This window comes from Anabas testudineus, chromosome 18, assembly GCF_900324465.2.
Source record: "Anabas testudineus chromosome 18, fAnaTes1.2, whole genome shotgun sequence".
Classification (NCBI taxonomy): domain Eukaryota; kingdom Metazoa; phylum Chordata; class Actinopteri; order Anabantiformes; family Anabantidae; genus Anabas; species Anabas testudineus.
Window position 1 is genome coordinate 22,401,451 of NC_046627.1, and position 15,018 is coordinate 22,416,468.

Consider the following 15,018-nt stretch of genomic DNA (forward strand, 5'->3'; position numbering starts at 1 on the left):
GACACATTTTTAAGAGATGTAAGAGAATGAGAGACGTGGTCTCTCTCCTTGTCAAAACCTGATGTCCACTATCTTGTAATATACCACACATGTATGCTGAATTTGATGTGCAAAATGGGTGGGGTTGCTCTTTGACCTGACGTTATCTCTTCACGGGTCACACCCTCTGATACTGTATCATGTGACTGTAAAAATCCCTGCTTGGAGGATTGCACAATTAAATAAAGGAATCATAATCCGATCTCAGTTGATTTCTCTGTCTTTCATTCCTTTTTCCCCTTTGCTGTCATTCGAATGACCAGACTTTAACTGTGGTGATTTGACACACACAGTGGGAGCTGGGTGTTAGGGGCTTTGCACAATCTTGGTGTGTATCTGTCATTTTGTGTAACCCTCTCCTCTCCTTTACTCTGCCTCATGTTACAGACTGTGCCCTCTGCTGGCAAAGTTTAACATCTAAAAAAGCAGCTAAAGCAAGCAGCCATGAGATCAGACAGCAAGGAACAGGGTTAAAAGAGTTGTCTAGATAGACTAGGTAGACTTGCCTGTTTGCTGAACAACCCAGAAGCAGAAGTAAAACAGGTTTATGGGATGCATCTAGGCTGCACTGTTTCACTTCTGCTTTTGCCTGTTTAGATGGAAAAAGAGCTGCCGCCGCTGTGAGTAGTAAGTCACTGAATGAACAGGAGGGTTTTTACACGTTTGCCTCTGTCGGTATGGCTGGACGATGAGGAAGAAGGGTCTATCCCTAAGGGTGAGTGGTTCCCCGCTTTTAGAAAAATCACCTTTCACCATTCTTATGAGCGTTTAGAGTGCCTGCTGCGTTGACTGACCACATTTTGTGGGGGTTTCTGCCTTGAATGTTTCATTCATGGGTTGTGTTTAAGCGAAGTGAGTCTGGTGTTCAAGTAAAGTTAATTTACCATAGAACTTTTCTTTTTTTCACTTCAGAACTAGAAACTAAAGCGTCAACACAGCAGCACAAACTAAGTAAGAGTGAAACCAACACAATCTGAGTAATAACTCAATACTATTGTCTTGGTAGAGTTGGTTATCATGACAGGACAGTTGTACCTTTACATGGTACAGGTGTTTGTATTCTTTAGCCCATTCTCGTTTTAGTGGTAACTACCGCCACCAACAGCGAAATGTGGTTTACATGAGTGAAGCTACTTGTACGAGCTCAGTACTCCACAGCGAAACGTGAAACTGTTGTACATTTAAAACTAAACATTACACAGCTCATCTGGAGATATAGGTTTGTCACTGTTTGGTGAGTCAAGAGCCAGAGGCGGCAGGAAACATCCTATTTAATATAATGTAAATGGCTCCTCTACCAGTAAGGCTCATTTACTTCCTGAAATTAAGTGACCACACAACAACAGCTACAAAAAAACCTTCGAAGGGGAGATAATATTCCCCATCAGTGACAGTATCAGTAACAACTTTCACAGCTGGAAAGTCATCAGTTTGTTATAATGAATTGAGAAAAGAGCGCTGACATTACTGTGTGTTTACAAGGGAAAAAAAATACTGTGCTGCATTTTGTTTTGTCCATGACGTTTTAGCTTTATTGCCAGGTTGTGATTAAAAGTAACTAGTTGCAATACATAAATAATTACACTACTTATTACATTTCTAACATGATGATGAGCTAGAAGATGCCTGCTCAGCATGCATACTCTGTACTCTGACACTGTGCCACACGCAGCAAACTGTAATTCACTGTGTCTCCTGACACCTGTCGATCACGGCCAGCATTAGAGAAGTCTATCTTAAAGATATTCTTACAACTACAGTTTGAGGACATTTCACAGGTGAGATCAGTCACAGTTTAGGGGAACAACGTGCTTTGAGTTTTCAGGCCTGTAGTTTTTTACAATAATTCTTCCCCTCCAGTGAATTATGGCACTGCCCAGCTGTATAGCTCCATTGTTGATTAAAGACTCCAGCCTAAGAGACTGGGAGGTGATTGGCTCTGGAGGGTTTGGCCAAATCTACAAAGCTCGGCATCACCAGTGGTGCTGTGATGTGGCCATTAAACTTCTTCATTATGATGATGGGTGAGTAGTAACAAGTATCTTCTGTTTAATGCCATTAGAGGATGTGTAAATTACTGACAGCACAAACAAACACACACAGGAGCAGTTCATCGTTGCTGCGGGAAGTCGAAATGATGCGTCAAGGGAGTAGCCCCTATGTGATTCAAGTGCTTGGGGTCTTCAAGGGTCGACCGCCGTCCTCAGGACCTTCAGCACAGCTCGGTCTGGTCATGGAGTTCATGGAGAGAGGAACACTGGCATTCGTACAAGTAACCTACTAAATAATATATTGTACCTAATTGTTTTTCTTTCACTCACTAGATGGTTTCCTTTGTTTATAATATGGGATTAATATTTGTTTTTTTATTGTCAAATGCCTGATTTCATTCCAACGTCATTTGATACAAATGATCCCAGTGAATAAATTTCAGTTTTTACATAGCACCTATAATCAGTCAAAATGTGCACACTGTGCAGTATTTCAATGTTCCTTTTGGTACAGGACGTTGACTGTTAACTAATCACTTTGGTGATTCCTTATATACTGTATTCATGTATATCTTACATTTTTCTAACAGAGCAACTTTTGCGGAGCTCTGCCTTGGCCACTGGTCTTCAGACTGGCTCACCAAGTAGCTCTGGGTATAAATTTCCTCCACAGTCTCTCCCCGGCTCTGCTCCACCTGGACCTGAAGCCCAGCAATGTGCTGCTGGACTCCTATCTCAATGCCAAGGTGAAAAGCCAGATCTCATCTTGCTGCATGTTTACTTTACAGCATACTGTCACGTCAGTTTGCACACTGAACAAAGTAGACCCAATAATATACCAAAATAAAAATCAAACAGTTGGTTTATGGTTGCTTTCAGCTGCATTATATCCTGCAGTGAAGTGTTTTAATAACATATGGTTTTTTAGTGAAAGGTAATGATTAAGTTTTTTTTTACAACAGTCTGTTAATGGACCATCATCCATATTAGGCTGCAGAACCATTTTGCCATTTTTGTGTTGTCACTGAATTTTGTGCTTTCTGAGTTTTTTCTCTCTACCTACAACTGCTTGCTTCCTCTCTGTGCTAAATTGTTTTCTCCATTACCCCTTTTCCCCAGCTTACAGATTTTGGCCTTGCTCGGTTTTACCACAGTGTCACACGAGTTTCCAAGAAAGACAGTGAAGAGGAAGGGGGGACGATCAGCTACATGCCACCGGAGGCATTTGACCTATCGTACAGTCCCACACAAGCCTCTGATATTTACAGGTACAGATCCACTTCATACACATAACTAGTTAAACACAGGTTTAGTCTTATCACGTGAGGTAAACTGCATGTGTTCCAGGTACAGTATACAGTAAAATACCATATGGCAGTCATTTAAACCTGAAGGTCCTACTACATCTGACAAACAGCACCAAAATAATCAAACCCGTCTCTCAGCTCATCAAATATTCTGGCACTGACTAGACTATAGTTTTGTTATTGATGATCATTGAGGAGTCACTTGAAAACAAACTACGAGGCGAATACTACAACTAACCTGGGTGTGATTGTTTGGATATAATTAACTATCTTGGCATGCAACGCTCTCTTGTCTCTTTTCAGCTATGGTATACTGCTGTGGTCCATTGTCACAGGAAAACAACCCTATGCAAGTAAGTGACAGTGACAGCTTCTTTATTCATTCTGTTTGTTTTATCTTTAATTTCTTTCCTCGTCTTTATTTGTCAGCAATTCTTTTGCACAATGACACGTGGTGCACGAATAGTGAAACCTTTTTTTTTTCTGACCACACCTGTCATTTACTTTCACTGTGAACTCAGACCGTAAACAAGTCACGTGAACTAAGGGGGCTTTTATATTTAGTATTAGTAATATCTCGTCAAAGCAAAAGATGGAGCAACCAAAATAAATAGTTTTCTCTTACCTTAAAGCCAGGCCAGGATTTTAATGTTCATGTTAGCATATGAGAGCTAGCAGAGTTAATTAATAGAACGGGACAATGAGTGAGGATGCGGAGGACCAGTTATAGTTAATATTGTACATAATATGTAGGCCCACATCCTAATGACTTGCCAAACTTACACCATTTTATTCATTCTTCTTCTGTAGATGCTAAGTCCAGCATAGTGCGATTTCGCATTCCAGAGGGAGACCGCCCATCTCTGGAGGAGATCAGGTGCAAGGCTACAGGACTTGAAGGGCTGACAAGCCTAATGGAGCTCATGGTGAGATCCTGGGATGCAAAACCCACCAAAAGGCCCTCCTCCTTTGGTAAGAAAGCAATCTCATACCTGAGCATGTTGAAAGTGGAGCTCTCCAGATCTCCTCTAGTGCCCAATACGAGTTGACATTTATTATTTATGTCTCCAATGATGTTGGTCCGGACGTTTGTGTCCCTTTAACTTTAACTGACCTCTAGCAGTGAGAGCCGGATCCTAAATATTAAGATGGTGATAGTATATAGTGGTATAGTCTGGAAGTTGAGTCATGGCAACTGGACTTCCTTTAGTTAGTTGAAACGCTTCGCTACTCATCCAAGTAGACTGCTTGGATGAGTAGCGAAACGTTTCAAGATAACTTCACCTGGACGACTGAGAATCTTCACCGACATAGTGGTATAGTGTTTTTAGCATATTGTATATTGTAACAGCTTCATGCTCTAATGTTTTCCCAGACTGTACGACTGTAACAGAAGAACTGTTCAAGATGCACAAACATGGAATTGTAGATGCTGTCCATCAAGTGTTGAAGAAACTGGTAACTGTCCAATCTCTCCACCAACACGGTCATATTTTGGCAAGACACAGCAATTGTGCATTTTTATTTCTAATTTACGTTACTGCCTAATTTGCGCTTTCTCTTCCTCTTTCCAGGAACAAAAGGAAGAAGAAATACTACCAGAGCAGCTTCGGAGCTTACATATCGCTCAAACCTCAGGTTTGCTTTTGTGATATTTTTTTTCTGTTGCACCACTGTTAAAAGGGATTTTCCATGATTTTGCTCCATGCGTATAAATGTTAAATAAAACAATAAAATGCTGATGCCACCACTGCTACTACTACTGATGGTCCTGTGCACATTAACAATGACTGTTTAGCCAGATGTTCATTAACTTGGCTTAACATACAATTGGAAACGGAAACAAATTGGCAAATCAGCCTCTGAATCACACAAATAAATCTGTTATGTTTCTAGTTTTTCTGTAGCATAAGCCAAGCAATATCTTGCAATCTTTATGCTCAACCAACTGGTTGGCTGTAGCTTTTACAGGCATGAGAGTGCATCAAACGCCTAAATATTAGCCAAAAAAGCTAATTTCTCATAATATCTGTGTTCAGCTTGGTGTCGGATTTTGTAATTCTTTGTAATAAACTTTGTAAAGTGCTACTGGTCTTTGTGAGATGGCAATAGACACTTAAGCTATAGTCAATTGTTTAAGATTAATGGATCAGGTTGTAATTGATGTCACACAATAACCAACACCAGTTTGTATGTTTAATGTGTTTTATTTGATATTTTTTGTAGTTTATGACAGAGTGGAAGGTGTCAACATTTGTGATACTGTGCCGACAGGACGTCCACCAATTCAGGTGAGATCAGAAAAATTGAGACTGTAGTTTCATCCTGCTATGACTTTGATACATCAAAACAAGTCACTCAGGAAATGTCTAAATTAGCTTTCTAAATTAGTTAATTTCAGCAGTCTCTTTCCTGTACATCATTAAAATTCTTGTTTGTCTATTTTAAGAACCTCCCACAACTCCATTGGCCAACAATGTGGTTCATGAGGTTTTTTTTTTGGGGCACAATTTGGTCAATACTGTGATATTTCTTATTACGTACATCACTTCCTGCTACACCAGGGGGGGTTTCACAGGAAAACGGGTTGTGCACAAAGTTTCCGATCACTGCAAACTCACACGTGTAAGTAATTTATGCCTAAAGAGTCCTTTTCAGCACCGGTCTTGTGAGTATCAGACAAAATGAATGAAGGCAGTTGGAGAGAGTTGTCTGACTGGTTAAAGCAACAGGAAGTACTGTATGTGCCTTTACTTTCTTGCACAGGGTTGAGCACAGAGCCCAGCCGTGTGGAAACAGTAAACATCGGTGACAATTGTAATCACGAGGAACCCCACTCAGCGTGAATTGTGCAGCAACCAGACAAACAAAAGAAGTTATGGAGAAGCCTGCTCCCACATGTTGGAGTGTTGCACAATCTTGGTTAGACTTTTGTGTAAATCATATGTCACTAAAATCTCCATGTCTGCAGAATCAGGTCTGGACATTGGGCAGAATTGTGCTGTGACAAAATTTTCCAAGTGAGTCACAGTCTCACATTGAGAGAACCTCTGCTTAAGTGAGGGGGTGTCTGTGTAGAGGTGTGACCTCTGTGCCATCTGACTCAACAGCAACCTACTGAAACTTACAGGGTAGTTAGTAGCCTTTAGAGGTGCCTGTAGCTGGCATTTAGTACCTTTAAATCAATCTTGTGATATATCTCTTGGATTTAAAATAAGTGCATTTGTTTGTCAAAAGAATTCATTTCACCATTTCACTGGGACATGATGAACAAATAACAGACAGAACTGTGACTTCCTTTTCTTGCAGGAAATAGCAGGTGATTGGACTCCAAATCAAAGAGACACAAAAAGAGTCAGAGGTAAAAATGATGTTGGTTTAGCCTCTTTAAAAGCACTGACAGAGGAGGGTAAGGTGGGTTTATATCAGCATACAGTCATCTTTTCATGACACAAATTTGTTCTCTTTCAGATGTGCCTTCAGCTCGACATGCAAATGTTTGTCACATTGACCCTACCCGCTCATCAATACACTATAAAGTGAAAGCATCATCTGTTCATCCCATTGGATCATCACCACCGTCTTCTTCAACTAGAAGGCCACTTGAGGGCACAACAGCAAACATCTCCCAGCTGCCTTTCAGGCAAAACGTCTTTCCACAGTACCAGGTGGGTGTTTTCTTTTACTCTGCATCAGTACATTATTACACACGTGTTCCACAGTGAAAGAGTCTCGTGTTTCAGATGGAAAATACATAACATATATATGTTTTCTTCTAATTCTTTTCTGTTTATCTGCAGCGTCAGTTTTCCAGTCCTGACACATTCCCGTGCAATGCTCCCGCTCCAGGTAAAGTCTCCATTAACCTCAGCAATGTAACTGGATTACAATTTGGGACCAACAACACCATGAACATCTACGCCACAGCCCCCTTAGAGAGGAGACGACACCCAACAGCACCATCTAGTGTTGACCTCCCACCACCACATTCAGGAGGTTGGAAAGACAAGGAAGGACGAGTTAAATGAGTTGACATGGAGCTTTTTTTTTTTGGATTTCAAATTCTCAGATTTTCTTTCACAGTTCTTAATGTTTGATTTTTTAGACAGATATTTATATATATATATACACACACACACCCTTTTTTTCCCTGTCAGCAGTGTGTTGTTTAACAAATATTCACAGTTGCAACGTTTCTGGTTTCTTTTAAAAAGAAGTGCAGCCAAAGCAAGCAAGCACAGATTGAATTGTGAGTTATTTGTCTTAAAATATCAAACACAAGGTTGAATCATGTATAAAAAAGTGATCAAGACATATATAATTTGAAGTTGATGAAATTATGTATGTTGGCATGTTGGCTTTGAAAACTTCACTCAGCAGAAACATAATGTAGCTTCAGTGAAGTGTTGCAACTAGCATGAATATTAATGTGATATATTCTTTTGCAGCATGAAAACATTTAAAATAAAAAAAAAAAAAAGAAAAAAAAAGTAAGGTCTACTTTCGTATATCTTTTTTTAGTTAAACAAGTCAAATGAATACAAATACTATCTCAGTGGTGAATGAATTGGTGCTGAAATGCTATATTTGTCAGAAATCTGTAAATATGTGATATAGATGGCAAGGTGAGAGTCCAAGCAAAGGTCAGTGTGGGGCAAATGAGTCCACAGGGATGCAAAAAGATAGTAAGGGCAAAACGAATTATTTGAACACAGGTGCACAAGTGGAGTAGGATCAGGTGGCAGCATGACCGGAAAGTAAAAACTGGTGAACTAAGAGGTGATAAAAAGGTGACTGAGGTGAGGGCCGAGCAGAGAGGAGAACAGAAAAGAGAAGTCATTAACTGGAAAGTAGAAATTAAATCACCAGGGGGCGAAGAGGCGGGAATTCTGAATTAAAAAAACACATTTTCCTTGATAACAGAGAAAAAGTCTCTGTAAAATCAATGTTTGGAGTTTTGGAAAATTATTTCGAAAAAGGAAATACAGAACTTGTTTTTAATTTTCAATATATGAAAAGTCACTGAACACTCCTGAACATACTTTCAAACAAACACATACCAATCCAGTTCAAGAGAAGGGAGTACTCGCTCAATATAAAACAAAATATAATATCCACCCCACTCCCCACTCCAATAATTGTAGAACAAATAAGATTAGACTTGTTTTCAATTTAAAATCCTTACATGTTTTATTTCGTTAAAATTTTTAGTGCCATGTCCTGTTTGACCTCACTCATCTCTAAGGTTGTGTGTTGATGAACTGTGACTGTCTGTAGGTGGCACTCCTGACTGTTTTTCTGTTGAGCTTTGGTTTTTTATTACTCACATTACTCACATCACTTCTGCTTCTGCTGATATTAAACATGTCAGATATATTCAGAAGCAGATATAAATATTAAACTGTATAGGAAAATAAGTTTTAGCATGGCAAATGGTAAAAGTAAGTTCAGACGTATTTGTACTCTAGACATGAATCTCCAAAGTGCTAACACAAGCCTCTGCTGTGCACCGGGGCGTTGAGACTAATCGGTTGTGACAGTCCAGTGTGGACTCAGCAGGCCTCTGGCATCGGCTTCGTCCCTTCACTGCCAATCCTCCATCTGCCACCGGATCCACCACAGGGAGATGCTAGGTGGCTGTGCGTCAGTGGGGACAACAATTTATTATATAGCCCCAAAAAGCTGCAATTTTTATATTTGAAACATATTTTTAAGTGGTACAGTGACAGTACAGGTACCAGTGACTGTGTATGGATACTTTCTGAGATCAGACTTTAATGTATTTAAGCAGGGTAAAGTAAATGTAAGTCAGTTCACCTCATGGAGGACATAGCGGGGATGCCCCCTGTTTTCTGAACAACCCTCTGTCTGCAGACATCTGTCTGACTCCTAGAGCGCATATAAAGCAGTGAGTTGGAGGCCACAGCAGTGTCAGCATTCACCAAGGTCATGTGGCAAGTGTGTTGCTGTTGCATGAAGCCTAACGCGCAAACTGAAAGTTTGTCAAGAATAGTTGGCAAACTATGATATGTTCTCAATGTTTTGCTACTATTCATTAGCAGTAAGCCTTCTAGCCTGAGCGGGTGAAGCATAACAAACCTACCTAACCTGCAACCTAAGCACAGTAGTAATAATGAGCATGTCTACGCATGCACAGAGGTGTGTCTGTGTGTTTACAATTTTAATTGTATCAACTACACCAATCAAGCATGTTCATTGTCGAAATGCAGAGAGACAACATATGCTGTTTTAAACTCCGGACATTACCTAAGAACTGTCACAATTTTTAGTTCAAGGACTTTAATGGCCACAACAAGAACTGCTAACAGCTGGGATACTTGGAGACTTTTAATGGAACTAATTTGCAAACATGTAAACATATAGATAACTTTGGTTAGGAGGGAGGGAAAAGACATAATTATTTTTTGTATTCCCACAGACAATGCTATTCCAAATGTCATGCATTAAAGAAAAATCACAAACCTTCGACAGACTTGAAGTAAGCATAGCCAACATATCACAGTAGTCAGACAATAGACAGTAAGCCATATGATTGCTATGAAAATGGAAATTACATTCAAGAGTATTGAGTACAAATAATTCACCAACGTATCTGATACATATGATGCATCAAAGCAGTTCAATATTGTTTCCTGCTTCGTCTCCTTGTTTATGTCACTGGCCCCAAAACTATCTTCATTTAATACCATGCCCACCCTACAAGGGGAACACCAGAAAACCAGAGAAGGTAGAGTACTTCCAGCCTCCCATCAGATTCCCCCTTTCCAGTTTGAGGTAAGCCTTGTCCCCTCTCTCCATCATCACCAGCCCGGCGTTGGTGGCAGCTTCCCTGGTCACGTCCTGGTCACCAGCAAAAGCCGAGATCACTGGCCAGCCATTAAGAACCAAACTTACCTGGAAAACAGAGAGCAGGAGAACAGGTAGTACAGTAGTGGACACCTACAGGACTTTTGCTGGGAGCAAATTGATGTATTTCTGAAAATGTCAAACTGCTGTTGTTCTTACTTGTATCGTCTGCCTGTTGTAAACCTTCACAACATGATAGCTGAAACTGTAGACTCCTTTTCTGGGGGCCACGAAGATACTCCTGGCAGGATCAAAATGGCTGCCAACATTAACCAAGATCTAAGAAGAACAGAGGAAATTGAGCTATTAAATGTGGGAATAGATGACGTTATGACTTTTATAAAGTTTTGTGATACTTGTTGAACTTTCTCTAGCTCTCCAGTTTTTGGCCAGGTTTTCCAAATGTTTTGGTTTAAGTGAATAAAATGTTCTGTTAGGATACGTCGCATTTCAATAAAAAAATAGCATTGTTACTCGGGTGGTTTTGTATCATTCATTGTCATTCATTTGTTTATTAGAGTACCTTACAGTTGCAGACTACAGAGTCATCGTATAGCAGTTTGAGGCCTATAATTAATGAGTGATGTGCAATGTGTTTGTGATCTGGTTAATGACAGCTTCCCGTACAGTATGAGACACTGACTCACAGTGTAATGTCAGTAAAAGCCTCTGATGACACATAGGCTCTCACACTGCCTTTGTGATGTCTATTGAAACCCATTGATACATTTTTATTGGAATAAACCTTGTTCAATGACAGCAGCATTTCTATAAACTCAGTCACTTTAGACCAGACAAATATTTCATCACGTGTTGGATAATTGCCATGAAATTTTGTGTAGACATGCACAGCCCTTTAAATGGATCTTATTGGCCTTGATGAACCCTGATCTGACATAGAACAGGTCGAGGATGATTTTGGTTTTTCCCTGACTTTTTCCTGTAGCGTCACCATGATGTTGTTGTCTCAATATCGGCTGAATGTATGTGGCTGTGAAATAATGAAACGACAATCCCTTGGCCTTCAGCTGTTTCGTGTTTATTAGCAGGTTAGCCAGCACAGATAATCATACCTGCTAAACAACACCATGTTATCAGTGTCACCTGTAGCATGTACCACTGTGTTGAAATACTGCATCACTGAACTGTACAGAACTAACGCCTGTAAACTCATACTTTTATTTCTGAAGAAAAACTAAAGACAATGGCTATAGATAGCATAAACACTAAGTTAAGTGTATTACTACAAAATGTGAATTGGGTATCTATACATTTGATCTATTCTTGTGGACCTAAAGGATCCCATCCAAACAAAGGTGGAACTTTTATTTTAGACAGTCGCGTGCTTTAGACCTGTTTCCAGATGACATGTGCTTGTGTGCAATTTGAGGTAAAGAGTTTGACTGAGCTGTGAAACAGGCCTTTTGGCTCATCATCACATGGACCTCAGTAAAACCACTGAAAGTCAACAAGCTTCACCTGGGATTTAGAGAATGATGTGACTCTAAAGCTTCTATGCCAGTCTGAACCTTTTACTAATTAAATCCCTTGTCTTTTTGCAACCGAATGGCCTGTCTTACACCTGATTTATCAGATTTAGGTATTTGCCAAACAGTGACAGCTGGAATCAGCTCCAGCACCCTCAGATACCCTCAACAAGATTATTAGTTATAGTAATGAATGACTGGAAAATCTGAAAAGAAAAAAACAATCCACTCCAGATGGAGTGACACACTGAGGTTAAAGGTTAAATGCCATACTCAGTATTTTGATGTGTTGGACTTCTATAGTACATACACAGACAATGAAACCCACCTGGTCAAAGTAGATAGTCATGGTGCGGTTGCTCATCTCTGAGGGTTCATGGTTCGTGTTTCGAATGGCTGAAAACGCCACCCGGCCAGTTCCTGACCTCACCGACATGCCCAGAGCATTACCTGATGGTTCGGCAGAGGGGGTGGAGTCACACACCACCAGACACTTTCCCTCCAACACAATGGGTTCTGTATCATTCTGGCAACGGACCTCTGAAGGCCCCCAGCACACAAGAAGCAGAAGTCCAGTGAAAAAGATGTAGCAGGGAGCAGCGTTGGGTAAAAAGGGACGAGATAGACAGGGCATATTTCTAAATGAGGATGTACTGTGAGTGTGAGTGGAGGCTTTGCTGGTGTCGGGGTCTAAGAAATCTTTAGCAAGTGCGTGTCTTCTTGGACAGTACGTCACTAAAGTAACAGGATCATAATTTCACCTGGAAACCACCACAGATTTCGTACATCATTGAACAAGGTAATCAGATAATCCTCGACTAAACGTTCTGCCAACAGTGGGTGGAGTGTCTCTGGAGATGACTATTAGTTGGCACCAAGATGAAAACTTCCCATAATAACAAACAGGAAGTTCTTAAATAGACTGAAGGTGGAGGTGATTCAGTTCCTCACAGGAAGAATCTGTAAAATCCAAACAGGTTTGGAGGCTGTGAAGACTTCAGGGCCTGTGTGAATCATAGGACAGAATTGTACGCATTAAAATGTTGATCAACATTTGCATAATTTATATAACAAGAATAAAATGATGTAAAACCTTTACAAAAATCTTTACTGCCGGGATGGTTTCTTAGTGGAAAATCTATCCAAGATTATTAGATTAGATTAGATTCAACTTTATTGTCATTACACACGAACAAGTACAAGGTGAAATGCAGTGGCAACAAAATGCAGTACTGTGTGTACTATACGTCAAAATAATTCTGCAAGATATTTTATACTCATACTACGTGGAATTTAAGTCTGTGCTGCTTTATAGTCAAAGTGAAAATGCTAAATATATATTGTCCAAAACTGTGCAATGTCTGTTTCCTCCACTTCTCTGCATCAACACGCACCTTTGGCTATTTAGCCTGGCTTGGCTCTACAGTTTCTTCTAGTGTAGACTTATCTGGTATGAACTTGCCAAAACCTGACACTTGCTGAAACAGCTGATCAAGGTCAAGAAAAACCGGAAAACAGATAATTACGATTAAGAGAAAGGTGAAAAAGGGAGTGGCAGTAAAAATTAAATTAAATTAAAAAAGATAAAATGTCTTGTCAAATGAGAAGAAGGGATGAGGTAATGCGTTGGCTCGGAGGAGGCCAGCGTGAGTGCTGCCAGCTGGACCCAGCGGGAGGGACAGTGGACTATCACAGTCCCACCACCGAGAAGCCATCTGTGGGTAAACAATCCCACTCTTTCTCCCCCAGTATCTTTCCAATTAAATCCCTGTTTCTGCACTTGCATTCCTTTACACACACACACACACACACACACACACACACACACACACACACACACACACACACACACACACACACACAATAAATACCGAGAATAGCATTCTGTCTGTCTGTCAGTAACCTGGCATAATTTAAGAGGAACTTAAATATCACCAAATGCCAAAATTCACACAGAAGCTGTCTGGATTATCCCATGATAAATAATATTTTAACAGTGAAGTTTAGTCAAAACTATTGAGGAAACATCATTTTGTAGGGACGAATTCATACTGCTACAGTTTAAATGACCCACCTCACAATGACAAGTACATGGTTTTTCACAAAATCAGACTTAGCAACATTTATATAGACATTATGTTTTGTTTGCTGGAAAATCACCCACCTCACTCTCAGCGTTGTCTCGGTTTGCTTCACTAAAGTTGGAACATCCCAAAAGTCCTGTTCACGTTACCTTCAGCTTAATGTTTGCTCTTCTCTCTCCATCGCCCTCTCTCTCTCTCTTTCTCTCTCTCTAACGATCTTTATGTTCCAGGGAACCCCTGTGTTTGAGCAGACGTTAAATCACATCACGATCAGTGCGGCCCTTCTGTTCTCACGTCTCCTCAGCCCCCTGCTGCATCTATTTCCCCTCCTTCCTCATCCTGTGTTTTGCCTCAGATATCACACCTCAGATGGAGAAAACTGCAAAGCATTATTACAAACAAAATGATCTGACATTGTTTGCAAGTGAAGAACAAATGTTAGCTAATATCATTAGTAATGACATACTGATGCTAACAAAAGATTTTCTGTACACTACTAATTGGCAGCAGCATTTAAAAAAGATCTAATTTAACCTACATTAGGGTTGTTCATATCAAGATAATGAGAATAATTTTTAATTTATGTGTTGACAGCTGTGTAACGTCCTCTGACGACATCGTTAGTTTTAATGGCAACTATATGCACCCTTGTTCAATAATTGCTTATAGCAACTAAAGCGTTATCAAACATAACTTATGCACTCATGACACTTGGTTAAAGACAGCCATGTATTGAAAAAGTCCAATGTGACATGAAGCACAAGCCAGGTCAATCTTACCACTTGAAAAAACACTGTCAATAAACCTATTCCAGGCATTTCTATCCAACAATCTCCTCCAAAATATTGGAAAGATGAAGCTAATTAGGTGAGGAGAGGACCATATGTCAAAAAAATGATCCATCCATCCATTCATTCATCCATTAAACTAACCTAACTGCTTTTCCTCTTTGCGGGGGTGCTGGAGCCTATTCAAGCTGTCATTGAGCTAGAAGCAGAGTACCCCCTGGACAGGTTGCAAGTCCATCACAGGGCTGACATAAAGGAAGAGACAACCATTCACACTCACAGTCATGTCTGTGGGCAAAAAAACTGTTATCCTAACTGCATGTCATTGGACGGTGGCAGGAAGCCAGAGTACCAGAAGGCACCCGGCCAACCCGTGGACTTCAACCTGGGTCCTTTTAGCTGTGAGGTAACAGTGCTGACAACTGCACCGCTGTGCTGCAAAACAATTGTAAAAG

At 40.3% G+C, this 15,018-nt stretch overlaps 2 protein-coding genes across 4 annotated transcripts; one reads left to right on the top strand and one right to left on the bottom strand.

The window, feature by feature from the left end:
* The first annotated feature begins 348 nt into the window (after nt 1–348).
* ripk3 (receptor-interacting serine-threonine kinase 3) lies at nt 349–7,797 on the top strand. 2 transcript variants are annotated; one of them, XM_026352984.1, is made up of 14 exons: nt 349–367; nt 637–754; nt 1,900–2,063; nt 2,143–2,311; nt 2,621–2,776; nt 3,150–3,298; nt 3,641–3,690; nt 4,148–4,309; nt 4,713–4,795; nt 4,912–4,975; nt 5,564–5,628; nt 6,647–6,698; nt 6,809–7,005; nt 7,138–7,797. In XM_026352984.1, exons 3-14 carry the CDS (start codon nt 1,906–1,908, stop codon nt 7,363–7,365), a joined length of 1,533 nt encoding a protein of 510 aa, XP_026208769.1. In that variant the 5' UTR covers nt 349–367; nt 637–754; nt 1,900–1,905; the 3' UTR covers nt 7,366–7,797. The 2 variants fall into 2 exon arrangements, with proteins under 2 accessions (XP_026208769.1, XP_026208767.1); XM_026352982.1 differs by lacking the exon at nt 349–367 and having other exon boundaries at nt 511–754.
* A 19-nt stretch (nt 7,798–7,816) lies between these two features.
* si:dkeyp-74b6.2 (cerebellin-1) lies at nt 7,817–13,989 on the bottom strand. 2 transcript variants are annotated; one of them, XM_026352986.1, is made up of 5 exons: nt 13,856–13,989; nt 13,086–13,178; nt 12,020–12,695; nt 10,364–10,483; nt 7,817–10,252 (listed from the first exon to the last, which is right to left on the bottom strand). In XM_026352986.1, the coding sequence occupies exons 3-5, from the start codon at nt 12,323–12,325 to the stop codon at nt 10,055–10,057; spliced, it is 624 nt and encodes a 207-aa protein (XP_026208771.1). In that variant the 5' UTR covers nt 12,326–12,695; nt 13,086–13,178; nt 13,856–13,989; the 3' UTR covers nt 7,817–10,054. The 2 variants fall into 2 exon arrangements, with proteins under 2 accessions (XP_026208771.1, XP_026208770.1); XM_026352985.1 differs by lacking the exon at nt 13,086–13,178.
* Nucleotides 13,990–15,018: the final 1,029 nt, after the last annotated feature.